Raw genomic sequence first — 14,086 nt, 5'->3', positions numbered from 1 at the left:
GAGAGAGAGAGAGAGGAGGAGAAAGCACGGAAAGGACAGGCAGGCCTGAAGAACCTTGACCAGATGTGCATTTCTAATTGATTTATTGGATAAAGGGAGTGTTGCGCGCGCTGGTGGGGGAGGGAGGGGGGAGAGGGGTGAGTGTGCGGGGGAGAAAGGAAATCACTGATGGGTCTTAACTAGGTGTAAGGTGGCTCATGGGAACAGGACCTGGGAAAGACAGAGTGCTTCTCCGACAGCCAATCAATACTCAGCAAAAGGATTCCCATGGACAGCATGGGAGGAGTGTGTCTTTGGTATCCTTGACCTTACACTTTAGTACCGTAATGTGTTTCTCTATTTTATACACAATCATGTACAACATAGTGCTGAATGCTACAGTTTTACTGTTGTGTCCTTCAGTAATGTTTATGTTTACTCGTTGTTTCAGATGTATTCTTTCTTATTTCAGTATCAGAGCTTTGTATGACATTGTATTGCATGTTTTTATTAGTATTTGTATGTTGATCGGCAGCACAGCATGTGCCAAGCAATAAAACGAAGAGGAACTATTTTAATCATATCAGCAAAAGTGGGCGTTATAAAAGCCTCTCCGAATTAGAAGTTCTATATTAATTCCTTGAACCCGGCACATCAACAAGGTATTCACACAACCAGGAACCTCAGTCCTTCTTTTACGAACAGCCTTTTCTACAGGGCCAAATATTCAGCTCTAATCAAAAGGATTTTTTTATTTTTCGTCATTATCACCCCCTCACGTCCTTCCATTTTAGCTTTAACTCCACAAACCTTGAAAATAAAAAACATAATTGATCTTTATCTCTTCTTGGTCGATTATGATTATGAGCTCGATTATTGTGTGTTTCTTCTGGGCCTCCTGCCAGAGAGACCTTGGGGGGGTCAGAGGTCAGATCCGTCTCTCCACAGACCCACGGGAGCAGAAGGGAACATTCCCACCAGAAACAAAAGCAGAATATACGTCGGTGTGTGGGGGGAGCGTGGTGAGCGAACCATAGAAGTGAAGGTAAAGTCGAAAGGTGAGGCAGGCAGAGAGGGAAAGGAGGGTTTATTCTATCTGAATAAAGGACGAGGCAAGGAGCCGGGCGAGAGAGGAGACAGCTGCTTTTGATTAAAGGCAGAAAGACTGCTGATGAATTCTACATCTCGGCAGCCCTGCCACGGGCTGGCTGCGTGCGCTGGCATCGGACAGCGCTGGGAGCCGTAGCAGGAGACAGCGGGAGAAGAGGAGGGAGAAGGGGGCAGAGGTGCACCAGACACCGTCGTGACACAACTGTCTGTGGAAGTGCGGGACTATGCAGACACTCTGAGATGAGCTGCAGCTTCTGCAAATGAAACACTCGGTCAAACTCCCACCGTGCTTCAGCCATATCTCAAATGACTTTCTGTGGATTTTAATTTTATTCTTTTTTGTTAGCGCTCATGAATATGTATTATCATAATGATGATGTTTTAAAATGACATGGGGGCCCCATATTCACGCCATAATAGAGAACTCACGCAACATGAGGTTGAGTACCGCAGTGACAGATACATTGTGTACGATCACGGCGTTCGAGCCGCTTATGGGGCTGATCTACAATTTGCAAAATTTCTGAAAAGTAGGATCAAAACTTGTTGCATGGAGCTAACCCTGATCTCCAAACACATTGGTGTGAATGTGTGTGCGTGTGTGAATGTGTCTGGTGTGCACATGCTTGCTTTGTTTGTGAATGTGTGCGTGCGTTTGTGTGCCTGTATGTGTTCGCACGCAGACCCTTCCGCCCACCATTGTATGTTGTACGTCCTGGTACTTAATGTACGCACTTATTGTACTCACTCAATGTACGTTGTACTTATTCATAGTACTTAATTGTGTAATAGTATCTGCAATAGCTGCTATCACTGCTGTATAAGGGGAACGGGTTAGCCTAGCGATTGATAGTACTTACCGACAGTACGTTACCGTACCGACAGCGATATATTGTTTCAATTCTTATGATAAATGTACTTAATGTAAGTCGCTTTGGATAAGAGATCTAAATGCCTGTGTGCGTGAGCATGCTTGCATGTGCGTGCTTGCGTCTGCGTGCCTGCGTCTGCGTGCGTGCGTCTGCGTGCGTGCGTGGGTGCGTGTTCGTGCGTCTGCGTGCGCGTGTGTGTGTGTGTGCGCGTGCGTACCTGGAGCTGCTGTGCCTCGTGGTTCTCCAGCCCTTCTACGATCGGGGCGAAGCGGTCCTTGTTGTTCCTCTCGGCGGCGATCGTCATGGCGGTCAGGATCTTATCCAGACTGCCGTCCGATGTGTACCGCATGCAAGAAAACAACCAAATAATAAAACATTTAACAAATGCTTTTCAGCGCGTCACTAGCGGTACATTTACTCAGAGTTTCCCGCCTGACCGGGCCGCTGATGGGCCCAGCCCGGCTCCGTCTGGAGACTCACACCCTCTCCATCTTCTTTATGGCAATCCGCTCTATTATTGTCATTCAATTGTGCCTCCTTAGCATTTGTTGCTTAGGTGACGTCGGCTGAAAACGGGCCGGATTGCTCTCTTGATGCATTGTTAAAGCAATTGTATTAGAAGGCAATCGGCTTAGCTAGGGAGCACGGGAATTATTGCATGCAAAAAGGCTAATACAAATACATCTTTTTCTTGTGAATGCAAGCAAATTATAGCTCTTGAAGTGGCTCCCTCAGCCCTGATGAATAGAGAACTGGACAATTTCAGGCTTTAAACAGTGGATCAAGGGAAATATTGATGTGAAACACCCACACACGCACACATAATGGAACCGCTATGACCAGGAAGCACTAAGCAGATATGTCCCATTGATACGTCCATATTCTATTGAATTTAGCATTGACCTATTTCATAAAACGAACGAATGCTTCTTCTCCCCGTCACTCAGACTGTGATTGCTGTATTTCAGCGCGGGTGGTACGGAACCGGCCTCCCTCTCAGAGCCCGGAACCGTCCGGTTCTCAAGCCAATCAGAAGCGAGCCTGGCCTCAGAGGGGGGGGACGGGGGACGGGGGACGGGGGGACGCCTCCCGGTACCCGACCCACGGACGCACTCCATCACGCCCTCCCGAAGCCTCCTCTGCAGCGCGCGCTAAACGAAGACCTGACAACACCCAGCGCCAAGACGTCTCTCTCCCGTCGCCCGCGGCCCTGCCTCTAATCCGCGCTATTCTTAGCGGGCTTAATATATACCAGGAGGTGCAAATAAAAATAACAATTTGCGACAAAGCGGATGATCCCGCTTCGTGACCTACAACTGTCAGCGCCGCGTATCTGAAGGAAGTCAGAGGCAGATGAATGGAGGGGGGGGGGTCTGGGGCAGATGTTGAGGGATCCACGCTGAATAGCTCTAAAGATGGTTGATGGCTGCTATAAAGCACGCCGGTTTTCTTAAAGGGGGTAAGGAAACCTGCCATGCTCAGTATTTAACTCATCTGCCGGTCTCGAGGCGTCGCTGCGGCCTCTTTTGTAACGTCGACGGCCTAATGTCTGGAAGTAACCTGAAGCAGCGGCGGCTAAAGGAACGTGTCGTATGCTGCTGAGTTAACCGCAGGCGGCCGTGATAAACACTCAGAGGAGTGTCCCTCAGAAAAGACAAGAAGCAGGAGGTCAGTCCACTTTTACAGCAGAGAAGATCCAAGGTTATGTTCGTTCATTCAATGTGTTTACGTTTCTTATGCATTGTTGTCTGCAGGACAGCATCCTGACATGGTATTTAGTGTTCAGCCTGAGAAGAGGAGAGTGAGGATGCAGTTTCTATTGGTTGTCATTTATTGAGTATGTATGTGTCTTAAAGGAGGCTGTGCAAAAACATCAATAGCCTGGCTGTACTGTCACACTCTGCATGGTGTGTGAGTGTGTGTCTGTGTGTGTGTGTGTGTTTGTGTGTGTGTGTGTGTTTGTGTGTGTGTGCAAGCCTGTGTGTGTGTGTGTGTGTGTGTGTGTGTGTGTGTGTGTGTGTGTGTGTGTGTGTGTGTGTGTGTGTGTGTGTGTGCGCACACAGACGAACGTACGCGTGCATGTATGAGCCTCTATCTGTGAGTGTTTTTACTAATAAGATCGAGAGAGGCAATTATACTAATTACTTTATTACCTAATTATACACAAATACTTCAATAAAAAACAGTATGTGTGTGTGAGCTTCTACAGCTGTGGCCATCACAACAGAGCGCGCCCACAGAAGGTGGATCACAGGCCCTCTTCAAGGCTATCTCCGGCTTTATTTATTCGTACAAGGTAACATTGAAGTGTCATTGTTATTCTTGCCTAGCCTCTCTGCAAAGACACCATAAAAACAGCTCTCGCCTTGGATTCAATTTATAACCTGTCAGCCGAGCCGCGTGTCCAAGGGAAAAGTACGACGGGCAGCTTAACACATTACACAGACTAAACTGCATCATCCAAACATGTGACCTGTCTGATTCCAGCGCATCTCGGGGGTCAGGGGCAGAGAGGGAAAAGAAGGGGGTCTGCTTGGCTCTGGAGGGGAGACCGCTGCAGCAAGGCTGTTGTCTCTCCCTGTTGTCTCTCCCCGTGGTCTCTCCCCGTGGTCTCTCCCCGTGGTCTCTCCCCGCGGTCTCTCCCGGCGGTCTCTCCCCGTGGTCTCTCCCTGTGGTCTCTCCCCGCTGATCTCCCTGTTGTCTCTCCCTGTTGTCTCTCCCCTTGTCTCTGCCCGTGGTCTCTCCCCGTTGTCTCTCCCGTGGTCTCTCCCCTTGTCTCTCCCCGTGGTCTCTCCCTGTTGTCTCTCCCCGTGGTCTCTCCCCGTGGTCTCTCCCTGCGGTCTCTCCCTGCGGTCTCTCCCCGCGGTCTCTCCCCGCTGTCTCTCCCCGCGGTCTCTCCCCGCGGTCTCTCCCCGCGGTCTCTCCCCGTGGTCTCTCCCTGCGGTCTCTCCCCGTGGTCTCTCCCAGGTCAGGGGTCGGGGGTCAGGGGTCGGGGGGGCTGAGCTCACATGTTCTCCTCCCCGATGATGCAGACGGCAGAGAGGATCTTCACGATCTCCGTCATCATGTTCGCCTGCTTGGGGTCGATGGCTCGCGCCAGCAGCAGCAGGCTGCGCTCATCTCCCAGAATCCTTTGCAGTCCATACTATGGGAAATGTAGAAAGTAAGAAAATATGAAGGAAAAATAATCCACTGGGAATAAATTAATAAGAGCATTTGCATTCATGGAAGGACTGTTGCTTTGAGTTAAAAAATGAAATTAACAAGGTAAAAAAAGTTACTATCTATTGTAAGTTCTAGTTAGCCTTAATTCTCTTTTAAGGAGGGACAGTGAGGCCAAGGGAAAAGGGAGATGATGATAAATTAATTAAATTCAGGACAGCACTACTGGGACAAATACTTATAGCCTCGTCCACCTTTAAAACTCTCCGCAATGCCACGACGGTAGGAATGTAAAGGTGGAAATAACCACCTGTGGGATTGATTTAAAGGGTAGCAGATCAATCCTTCATTTATTCTTCAAATGTGACAAATGAGACAGACCTTCCCGAAAAGAATACATAAAAGTTTATACCCAATGAGATTTACTTTACTATCTCATCGTCAAATCTCTCTGCGTTAAAACATATCTCTTAAAAGTTCACTCACACACACGCACGCACACACGCACACACACACACACACAAACACACACACACACACACACACACATACAGACAGTCGCACATAAACCCACAAACACCACGCACACACACAATTTTCGCACATACCCGATAATAAAATAACAACACTGTCATACTAATTACATTTTAAGTTCACTCACTGTCATTCAAAATAATATATTTTATCTTATTTACCAAAAGAAATCCCACCTCAAATGTGAATGTCACTTTATCTGACACCATTAACACAAAAAGCTGTTGAAATATTGCACCACTTCAGGCAGATTTACCCTAATTACTGTGGACTACATCCAAATGTCATCATATTGTGCACTGAAATTAGCCTTTTCCTAAAGTTAAACCATCGATCATATGGAGACCTTATTGTTCATGAAGGCCTTCAAGCATTGGATCAGCTTGTGTTGGTTCCGCTTATCCATGTTGTCCTGCCTGGAAAACGGGCAGAAACACAAGGAATCATCAATCATCTGATAATGTCTAAAAATAGTTCCTGTCAGTTATTGTCAGATGCAACACGGAATCAGATTGGGAAACGAACGTCTGATGACAAATCAATCCAGGGCAAAATATTCAACAAAGATCTGATAAAAAATTTTTTTTATAAAGTATATATTTATACATAAATATAAATATGCAATAAACAGACAGAGACACAGACAGACAGACAGATAGAGATGTATACACACACATATCAAATATATATAAATATATATATATATATATATATATATACTAGAAAGCATAATAGTTATTGTTTTAAAGTATATTTATCCTTAGATATATTTTTTTATTGGATATTCGACATTATACTAATATAAAAATCAGAGTATTTGTGGCCCATCTGAGGGCTTGGAGCTGAAGGTCACTCGTGGGGTGCATGAAGCTTCTGTGGTGAAGAAGGGCTCCACACACACACTCCAGCTGACATGGCCCGGTGTGCTCTGATCAACTCACTGTTTCTTGTCCAGAAGCTTCTCCAGAGCTTCCAGGAGCAGACCCAGACCTTCATGGCCAAAGTTGTGAACCCAGCTGCAGAGGAAACACGAGCACACGAGCTCAGAGTGAGTGAACGTCCGATGGTACTGACTGAACCTCCTCACACAGCACGATTTACAACCAACATTGCATTGATTCATCATACATAACTACTGTGTTATATGATGAAAATACATAACCGTTAATAGATAGAAGACACCACAGGCCCAACACAATAGGTAAAATATGCCTTTCTTTTATTTGTTTTCCACCTAATTGAGTGCAGTCGCGTTTAAAAGCCGACCCGTTTGTTTTAATTCGGGGGATCTCCGTTTGAATCACATTCGGGCCGCATTATCGCACCGGCAAATGAACACTGGTACATTTTAAGTGTTTTTTGCCGTTTGTATTAAGGCCCCATTGTGATAGTGCTCCGTCTCGACGCCAACAGATTAAGCAATGGAGGGGAGATAACGCTGTAATCGATAATGGATCGGCAAGGGATAATTGGCTATAAACCACGACGTATCAGGAGACGGCAAATGATCCGGTGAAGATGAGCTAGTTTGTCTCTGCTGAGGGCACGGGAGAGATCGTCTGATCACCGGCTGATTACACCATTAGCATTACTTGTTTTCAGACGCCCCCCCCCCAGCCCCGACTGTCTATAAAACCAAACGCATGGCCCAATTTGAGCCATTAACCAGCCATAAGTCAATGGTTTACCCAGCCTTTTTGACAATGATTCCAGGCAATAACACGGTGCGTATTGAAATCATTTGTATTGACTGCTCTGTCGTAGGAGAGTGAGCCCCTGGCCACTGCGGGCGTTAAAGGTGAGGATGGATCAGGTCTGTGTGATTAGATCAGCTCCTGGGATTAGACCCCCCCCCCCCCACTCCCAACACCGCCATCCAGCCATTAGTCAAAATTAATTTAGCACACGGGCCGGGCCAATTTGAAACTTATTACCATCAGACGTGCGACCGCGATGATCATCCCGGTTAATAGCAGAAAACGGTATAATGGCCTGAATTCATAACTGTCAGTTTACTGTGGGCGGTTTTATTAGCCGTCGTTGTTTGTAACGGGTTGATTTTGCGGCGGCTCATTGAGCGCAAACAAATAAATATTTGATGGTGGGAGAAGGATAGCCTCATCACGCCGGCCTGCGTTGGGGGCCACACGCGTCTCTGAACGCAGCGGGAGCGCGGGCGCTTTGTATTGGAGGAAATCTGCAGTTACGCGCAAGTCGTATTGAAATGTTCATTGTTACACATTTGACGCACTACATTTAACAAATGTCAGAATGTTACTGCGAGTAACAATAACAAACTGGAATACGCAGAAATACACCAAGAGCAAATTGATGCCACGGGTTTTGTAAGCGAGGGGGGAACCACTGTGTTGTTGACGTCGTGCGGCACTATGAAGGCACCAGTCAGAGCAAATGACAAGTCTGGAACAAACAAAGATGGAAGGGAGACGCGGTAGACGGAGCACAATTCAGTAAATCCACAATCTGTGTTTATGCTTCTTGGTCGTGACTGTAATGTCAGCCATGAGAGGGAGAGAGAGAGCGAGAGAGAGAGGGAGAGAGACGGGAGAGAGGGGGAGAGAGAGAGCGAGAGAGACAGAGCGAGAGAGACAGAGCATGTGAGAGTGAGAGGGGGATAATGGAGCCAATATTTGTGAAGAGGTATTGGAATGATTACAGTGTGACTCGGTAATATAGTTACATCTCCAGGTAATATCGTGTGGTCTCACACTGTGCGAGTGAGTGTCAGTTAGATGACGTATGACGACCGCTGACGGAACAACATGTTCATGGGCAGACTGCATTCCCAGCACCTGTTCAATGGCGTCTATAATATCATAGCTTGGCAGTCAACCGGGCCACGCACAACATGAATGCATTGTTCATGCTTAGAACGTAATGGTCAGGAGACCAAAGATGTTCAAAGCGGAACAGGCCTGGTTGATTTATCCGATGTCTGTCGACCAATCAGAACAATGTAATGGTTCAGGTGGCCAGGAGATAGCTCGCAATAGGAAAAAGCATCTCGCTAAATGTGAGAAGGATTTAATTAAGCGGCTGAAGAATGGGTTCATGTGATATTGATGGCTACAGTCCTCCAGCTAAGTGCCACCAACTTGTGTTCCTTTCCTCATCATGTGTATCCCACAGGCAAACTGAAAGATTCATGCTCTGTTTTAGTCAAGCATTATTTTTTTTGGATGGGTATAATCTCCACCACTTTGAGATGATTGTGTCGTAGTTATGTTAAGTGCTGCAACATTTATGTATTGTTTTGTGTTCAGTTGTTATCGTCTTAAATGCAGGCTTTGCCTAAGTAGAAACAAGATATGGATGTTGACACACTGCGTCACGTCAAACGACGACAGGATCTGTTTGTGAACGCGCGCTGTGAGAGATCTCAGACCCAGGCAAGTCACTCTGTATTGTTGGAGTCTCGTTCTAATGTCCAACATTCATTTTTTTCTTGTGCAAGCACAACTAACTACCGAAGCCCTTCCACCACTCACAGCGGTCCATCTGTCTGTCCCGGAGACCGAGATGAGCTCAGTAATGGATTTATTTACACTGTAATCTGTCTGTCATCTGCATAATAACTGAAGCCCTATAAGGTTTGTGCGTTAAAGTCTCCCATTTACCAGCCAGGCTGCTGCGGGGCCTCTGAAAATGATTGCATCCCGGGCGATTCAATTAGTCAATCCTCAAAACAATCTCTCGGACTATCCGCGTCCTTCGTCTTAATAAACCACCCTTACTCTACGTCAACACCCTAATTCGCCCCGGCATTCACGGAGCGACTTAAACAAAGCTGCAACAAAATGGTCCAAATTGCACTTGGTGTGAATAGGAATTCAATTACGTACGCCACAAACACATTCAGGGAACAAAGTTTTGCGGCGTAGTTAATTGGGAAGGCAGAGCAATATGAGACCACAGAAAAACAATAATGTACTGAATGGAGCGGGTAGGACGGAGCTGGAGTCCTCATCGGATTCTCATCCTCTGATTGGCCCATTAATTGCAGCGACTCATCGGCAAAGCAACACACACACCAGCCAGCCCTGGTTGTGTGTGTGTGATCAGCGGCTCTGTCCTGATCGGTGTACACCTCGGATCGCATACAGCAGGCCATCGTGACAATAAGGGTCAAATAATGAACCGTTAGTTAATGCAGTCATAAGCAATAACTCAGTTAATTGACCGTTGACTCGGGATCTGGTGATCATTTACTGATGGTATTCATGCTTACTAACGTTGTTCAAGTTCAACTAAGGGAATGGTGTCCGTGTTAACAAAGGTATGAATAAAATAGGAATTAAGATGAACAGTTTGTTAATATGAAGCCCATTAGTAAATGACAACGAGACCATTAGCTGACTGTTAATCAACCTTAGTTGAGGCTTAGGTTTGTATTATCGTTAATTGATGGTTTATAATTGAATCCGTATTGTAAACTGTTACAATTTTCAATTGGCTCATTAACTGCAATGACCCATCGGCAAGGCGAGACCCATCCCGGCCAGACCGAGGCGGTTGTGTTGCGTCCGATCAGAGGCTCTGAACGGGGCGTCCCTCCGGCCGCATGCGGTAGGGCATCATTCCATCAGGGCTGGACTCGGGCGCGCTCAGGACACAGTGGAAGTCATCGGGAGTCACTGAAAGCCTCCATGATTGCCAGCGATATCTATCAGGCTGGACTTAGGGGGGTTCAGCCCCAGCAGCGACGGGCTCACCGCGGCTTATCCCGTGATCAAGGAACCCTAATGCCGGGAAGGGAACCAAGCAGTCCCCCACATCGAGCGTCCAAACACAGAGCGTGCATCAAAGAGCCAGGGACTCCCGTGACGGAGCTGGAGAGGGGATATCATCAGACTGTGAAGGCATTCCGGCTCGCTGGCGCGCAGAAACAACCAGCGAGGCGGCACTGTGTCCTGATGACAATACCGCTTGTGTCAGCACCCCTGGAAATGTGTTTTTTTTTTTTTTTTCCCCATTGTGGCCGTGTGACACGGAGGAGAACACAAGCAGAGCATTCAAAGGGAACGCTTGACACCTTTCATGGTAACAGAGCCTGCGATTTCTAAACCGGGGCCCAGCGGAGGCCACTCAACAGGCCTGCTGCACACAGTAGTGTTCTGCCTCCCACCGCTGCTGAAACACGTCCACCCCTTTGAGAAACAGCACACCTAAAGCACAAACCTGTGTGTGTCTGTGTGACTGAGTGTGTGTGACTGAGTGTGTGTGACTGAGTGTGTTTGACTGTGTGTGTGTGTGTGTGTGTGTGTGTGTGTGTGTGTGTGTGTGTGTGTGTGTGTGTGTGTGTGTGTGTGTGTGTGTGTGTGTGCGCGCATGCATGTCTGCCTGCGTGTGTGTGTGTGTGTGTGTGTGTATGTGTGTGCGCGCGTGTCTGCCTGTGTGTGTGTGTGTATGTGTGCGCGTGTGTGTGTGTGTGTGTGTGTGTGTGTGTGTGTGTGTGTGTGTGTATGTGTGTGCGCGCGTGTCTGCCTGTGTGTGTGTGTGTGTATGTGTGCGCGTGTGTGTGTGTGTGTGTGTGTGTGTGTGTGTGTGTGTGTGTGCATGCATGTCTGCCTGCGTGCGTGTGTGTGTGTGTGTATGTGTGTGCGTGTGTGTGTGTGTGTGTGTGTGCGCGCGTGTCTGCCTGTGTGTGTGTGTGTGTATGTGTGCGCGCGTGTCTGCCTGTGTGTGTGTGTTTGTGTGTGTGTGTGTGTTGCACAGAGGGGGCATAAGGACACTGTTACCAAAACAAAACAAACGAAGAAATGAGGTAGAAAATTTCGGAAAATGTGTGCCAGAGAAGCAGGGAGAGACGGACACAGAAACACAGTACACACACAGAGAGGTTCAAGTGATGCATCAGGATTAATCCACCAGGGTGAACGAGACAGCTGATAGCCAGTCCAGCTCCCCTAACCGTACCCAATGACCCCCCGCCGAGCACAAAACACTCCTGGAACGTCTAATTATCTCTGAGCAGTGTGGACGACTCTTCCCACCCAGAGAGAGAGAGAGAGAGAGAGAGAGAGAGAGAGAGAGAGAGAGAGAGAGAGAGAGAGAGACAGAGAGACAGAGAGACAGGGGGAGGGAGAGGGAGAGAGAGAGAGAGAGAAAGAGAGAGAGAGAGAGAGAGAGAGAGAGAGAGAGAGAGAGAGAGAGAGAGAGAGAGAGAGAGAGACAGAGACAGAGACAGAGAGAGAGAGACGCAGAGTATAACTGAATGTGGATGGATGGTGAAGATTGATTGAAAAGGGGCCGGGGTTGTGTTGTGTGTGTGTGTGTGTGTGTGTGTGTGTGTGTGTGTGTGTGTGTGTGTGTGTGTGTGTGTGTGTGTGTGTGTGTGTGTGTGTGTGTGTGTTGTGTTGTGAGCGTTGTGTTGTGTTGTGTGTGTGTGTTGTGTTGTTTGTGTTGTGAGCGTTGTGTTGTGTTGTGTGGGTTGTGTTGTCTGTGTGTGTGTGTGTGTGTTGTGTTGTGAGCGTTGTGTTGTGTTGTGTGTGTTGTGTTGTGTGTGTGTTGTGTTGTGAGCGTTGTGTTGTTTTGTGAGCGTTGTGTTGTGTTGTGTGTGTGTGTGTGTTGTGTTGTGAGCGTTGTGTTGTGTTGTGTGTGTGTGTTGTGTTGTTTGTGTTGTGTGTGTGTGTGTTTAGTTGTGAGCGTTGTGTTGTGTTGTGTGTGTGTGTTGTGTTGTGTTGTTTGTGTCGTGTTGTGTTGTGTGTGTGTGTGTTGGATCAGAGGAGGGACGGACAGGTTTGATGTGAGCGGCGCGGTCTCAGATCCCCACATACCCTCTCCCCCCCCCTCCCGTCCCTCCCCCCTCCTGTCCCTCCCCCCTCCCTCACTCCCGGACCCCCTGCTAAGGAGGCAGCTTTTCATCTGGGCGGATTGAAACGGAGCTGGCTCCAGCGTCTATCCCAGGTACGACTCCCCTCGTGAGCGGCGGATCAGGGTATTAATCTGAAGGCCTGGGGGGACGCGGGGAGCGATGCACTTCACAAACCGCCGGAATAATTACCAGGGTCTTTTTTATTTATAGACGCTATCCATGTTTAACACGCGGCGGAAACAACATCAAAACTCAACCGTACCAGGTCGACATATCTTATCATGGTTTCACTAACGCTAAAATAATTAACGATGAGTTAACCTTCTTATTAATGTGATAGATTAACATGGTTAACTATAGGTAGCTAAGGGTGTTGTGATCATGTACTCATGGTATTCATGCTGACTAAAGGTGATGAAATGGTGTTCATGTTAACAACGGTATGCATTATTTAATTAATTGCACTATTAAATAATGTATAAATGAATACCTTGGTTAGTATAAACACCATTAGTCAATGATTACCAGACCATTAGTTGACTGTTCAGTAACCTTTATTAAATGTATGGTTAATGCTTATTACTGTTAATTAATGCTTTGTTATTGATCCCTTTTTGTAAAGTTGTATTATTTTCCCCCAGTTCATCAGGTAAAACATTGAGTTATTTCTTATTCCAACCAGATGATGTAGATTCACAGTAATTAAGAAAAACATGAAATTATGAAGGGTTATTTGCATTATAAATAAGCCATATTACAAAAAAAAAGTGTTCATTTAATTGGCAGTAACCTTGAACTTGAAGATCATACTTAGTCTAGATAAAATGACAGTTCAGGTAAAAGATAACACGAACTGACAATCCAATTAATGGACAAATTATCAGTGAGTGCACTGGGCAATGCAGGCGTTCAGAACAACAATGCTTTGAAAAGATCCTTTAAAAACCAACCCATTAAAAGCTCTTGCTCAAGCCCTGGAAAATATGCCGCTAAACAACATCTGTTCAAGTCAAAATGTTTGCCATGCAGTGATTTCGTCAGATTAATTAAACTCATTAATATTGGTAACAAATATTATTTACAGTGCTGTGACATTTTGAAACGCAGACAGGGAAAAGCTGTTACCTAATTTATGTAGAAGAGTTATTGACATTCTGGGACACCAGAGGGGGAAACCACTCGCTTCTCTCAATACCTTTTTGGATTAAATTCGCAAGGCTTATATTCAAACCTCCTGTGCTACAGTGGCATTGAGATGGACCTTCACCCCCCACAGAGGTAAAATAAAAGGTTTATTCCCATTTATACAGAATGTATCAAGCACAGGTCGTAGCATGAGGACATTCTAGAAGGAGACAGGACGTGTGCCTATCCCATTGGTAGATAATTGTGTTTTAACACTACTTACTTTCATACGCAGAGGATTCAAGAGTAAAGGACTAAACTCAATTGTGAGTTAAGTTTAAAAAAGAATAGCAGTCACAAGGACATTTACATATCCAGGGGTAAGGAGAGTCCCATCATGACCTGCCCCGATTGGTCCTGTGTGGAAGATTGTGTTGGGCTGAATCAATATGGGATTCAAATCAGATGT

General features: G+C 46.6%; 1 protein-coding gene across 1 annotated transcript in view; it reads right to left on the bottom strand.

Moving 5' to 3' along the window:
- The window catches only part of diaph2 (diaphanous-related formin 2), a 378,439-nt gene that overhangs the window by 185,835 nt on the left and 178,518 nt on the right, over positions 1–14,086 (bottom strand). The window contains 4 exon segments of the mRNA XM_056600149.1: positions 2,143–2,287; positions 4,970–5,106; positions 6,004–6,073; positions 6,599–6,673. Of these exon segments, the coding sequence (XP_056456124.1) occupies positions 2,143–2,287; positions 4,970–5,106; positions 6,004–6,073; positions 6,599–6,673 (427 nt within the window).

Source organism: Gadus chalcogrammus, chromosome 10, assembly GCF_026213295.1.
Source record: "Gadus chalcogrammus isolate NIFS_2021 chromosome 10, NIFS_Gcha_1.0, whole genome shotgun sequence".
In the NCBI taxonomy this organism is placed as follows: Eukaryota; Metazoa; Chordata; class Actinopteri; order Gadiformes; family Gadidae; genus Gadus; species Gadus chalcogrammus.
This window is presented reverse-complemented; position numbering and strand designations above follow the sequence as displayed.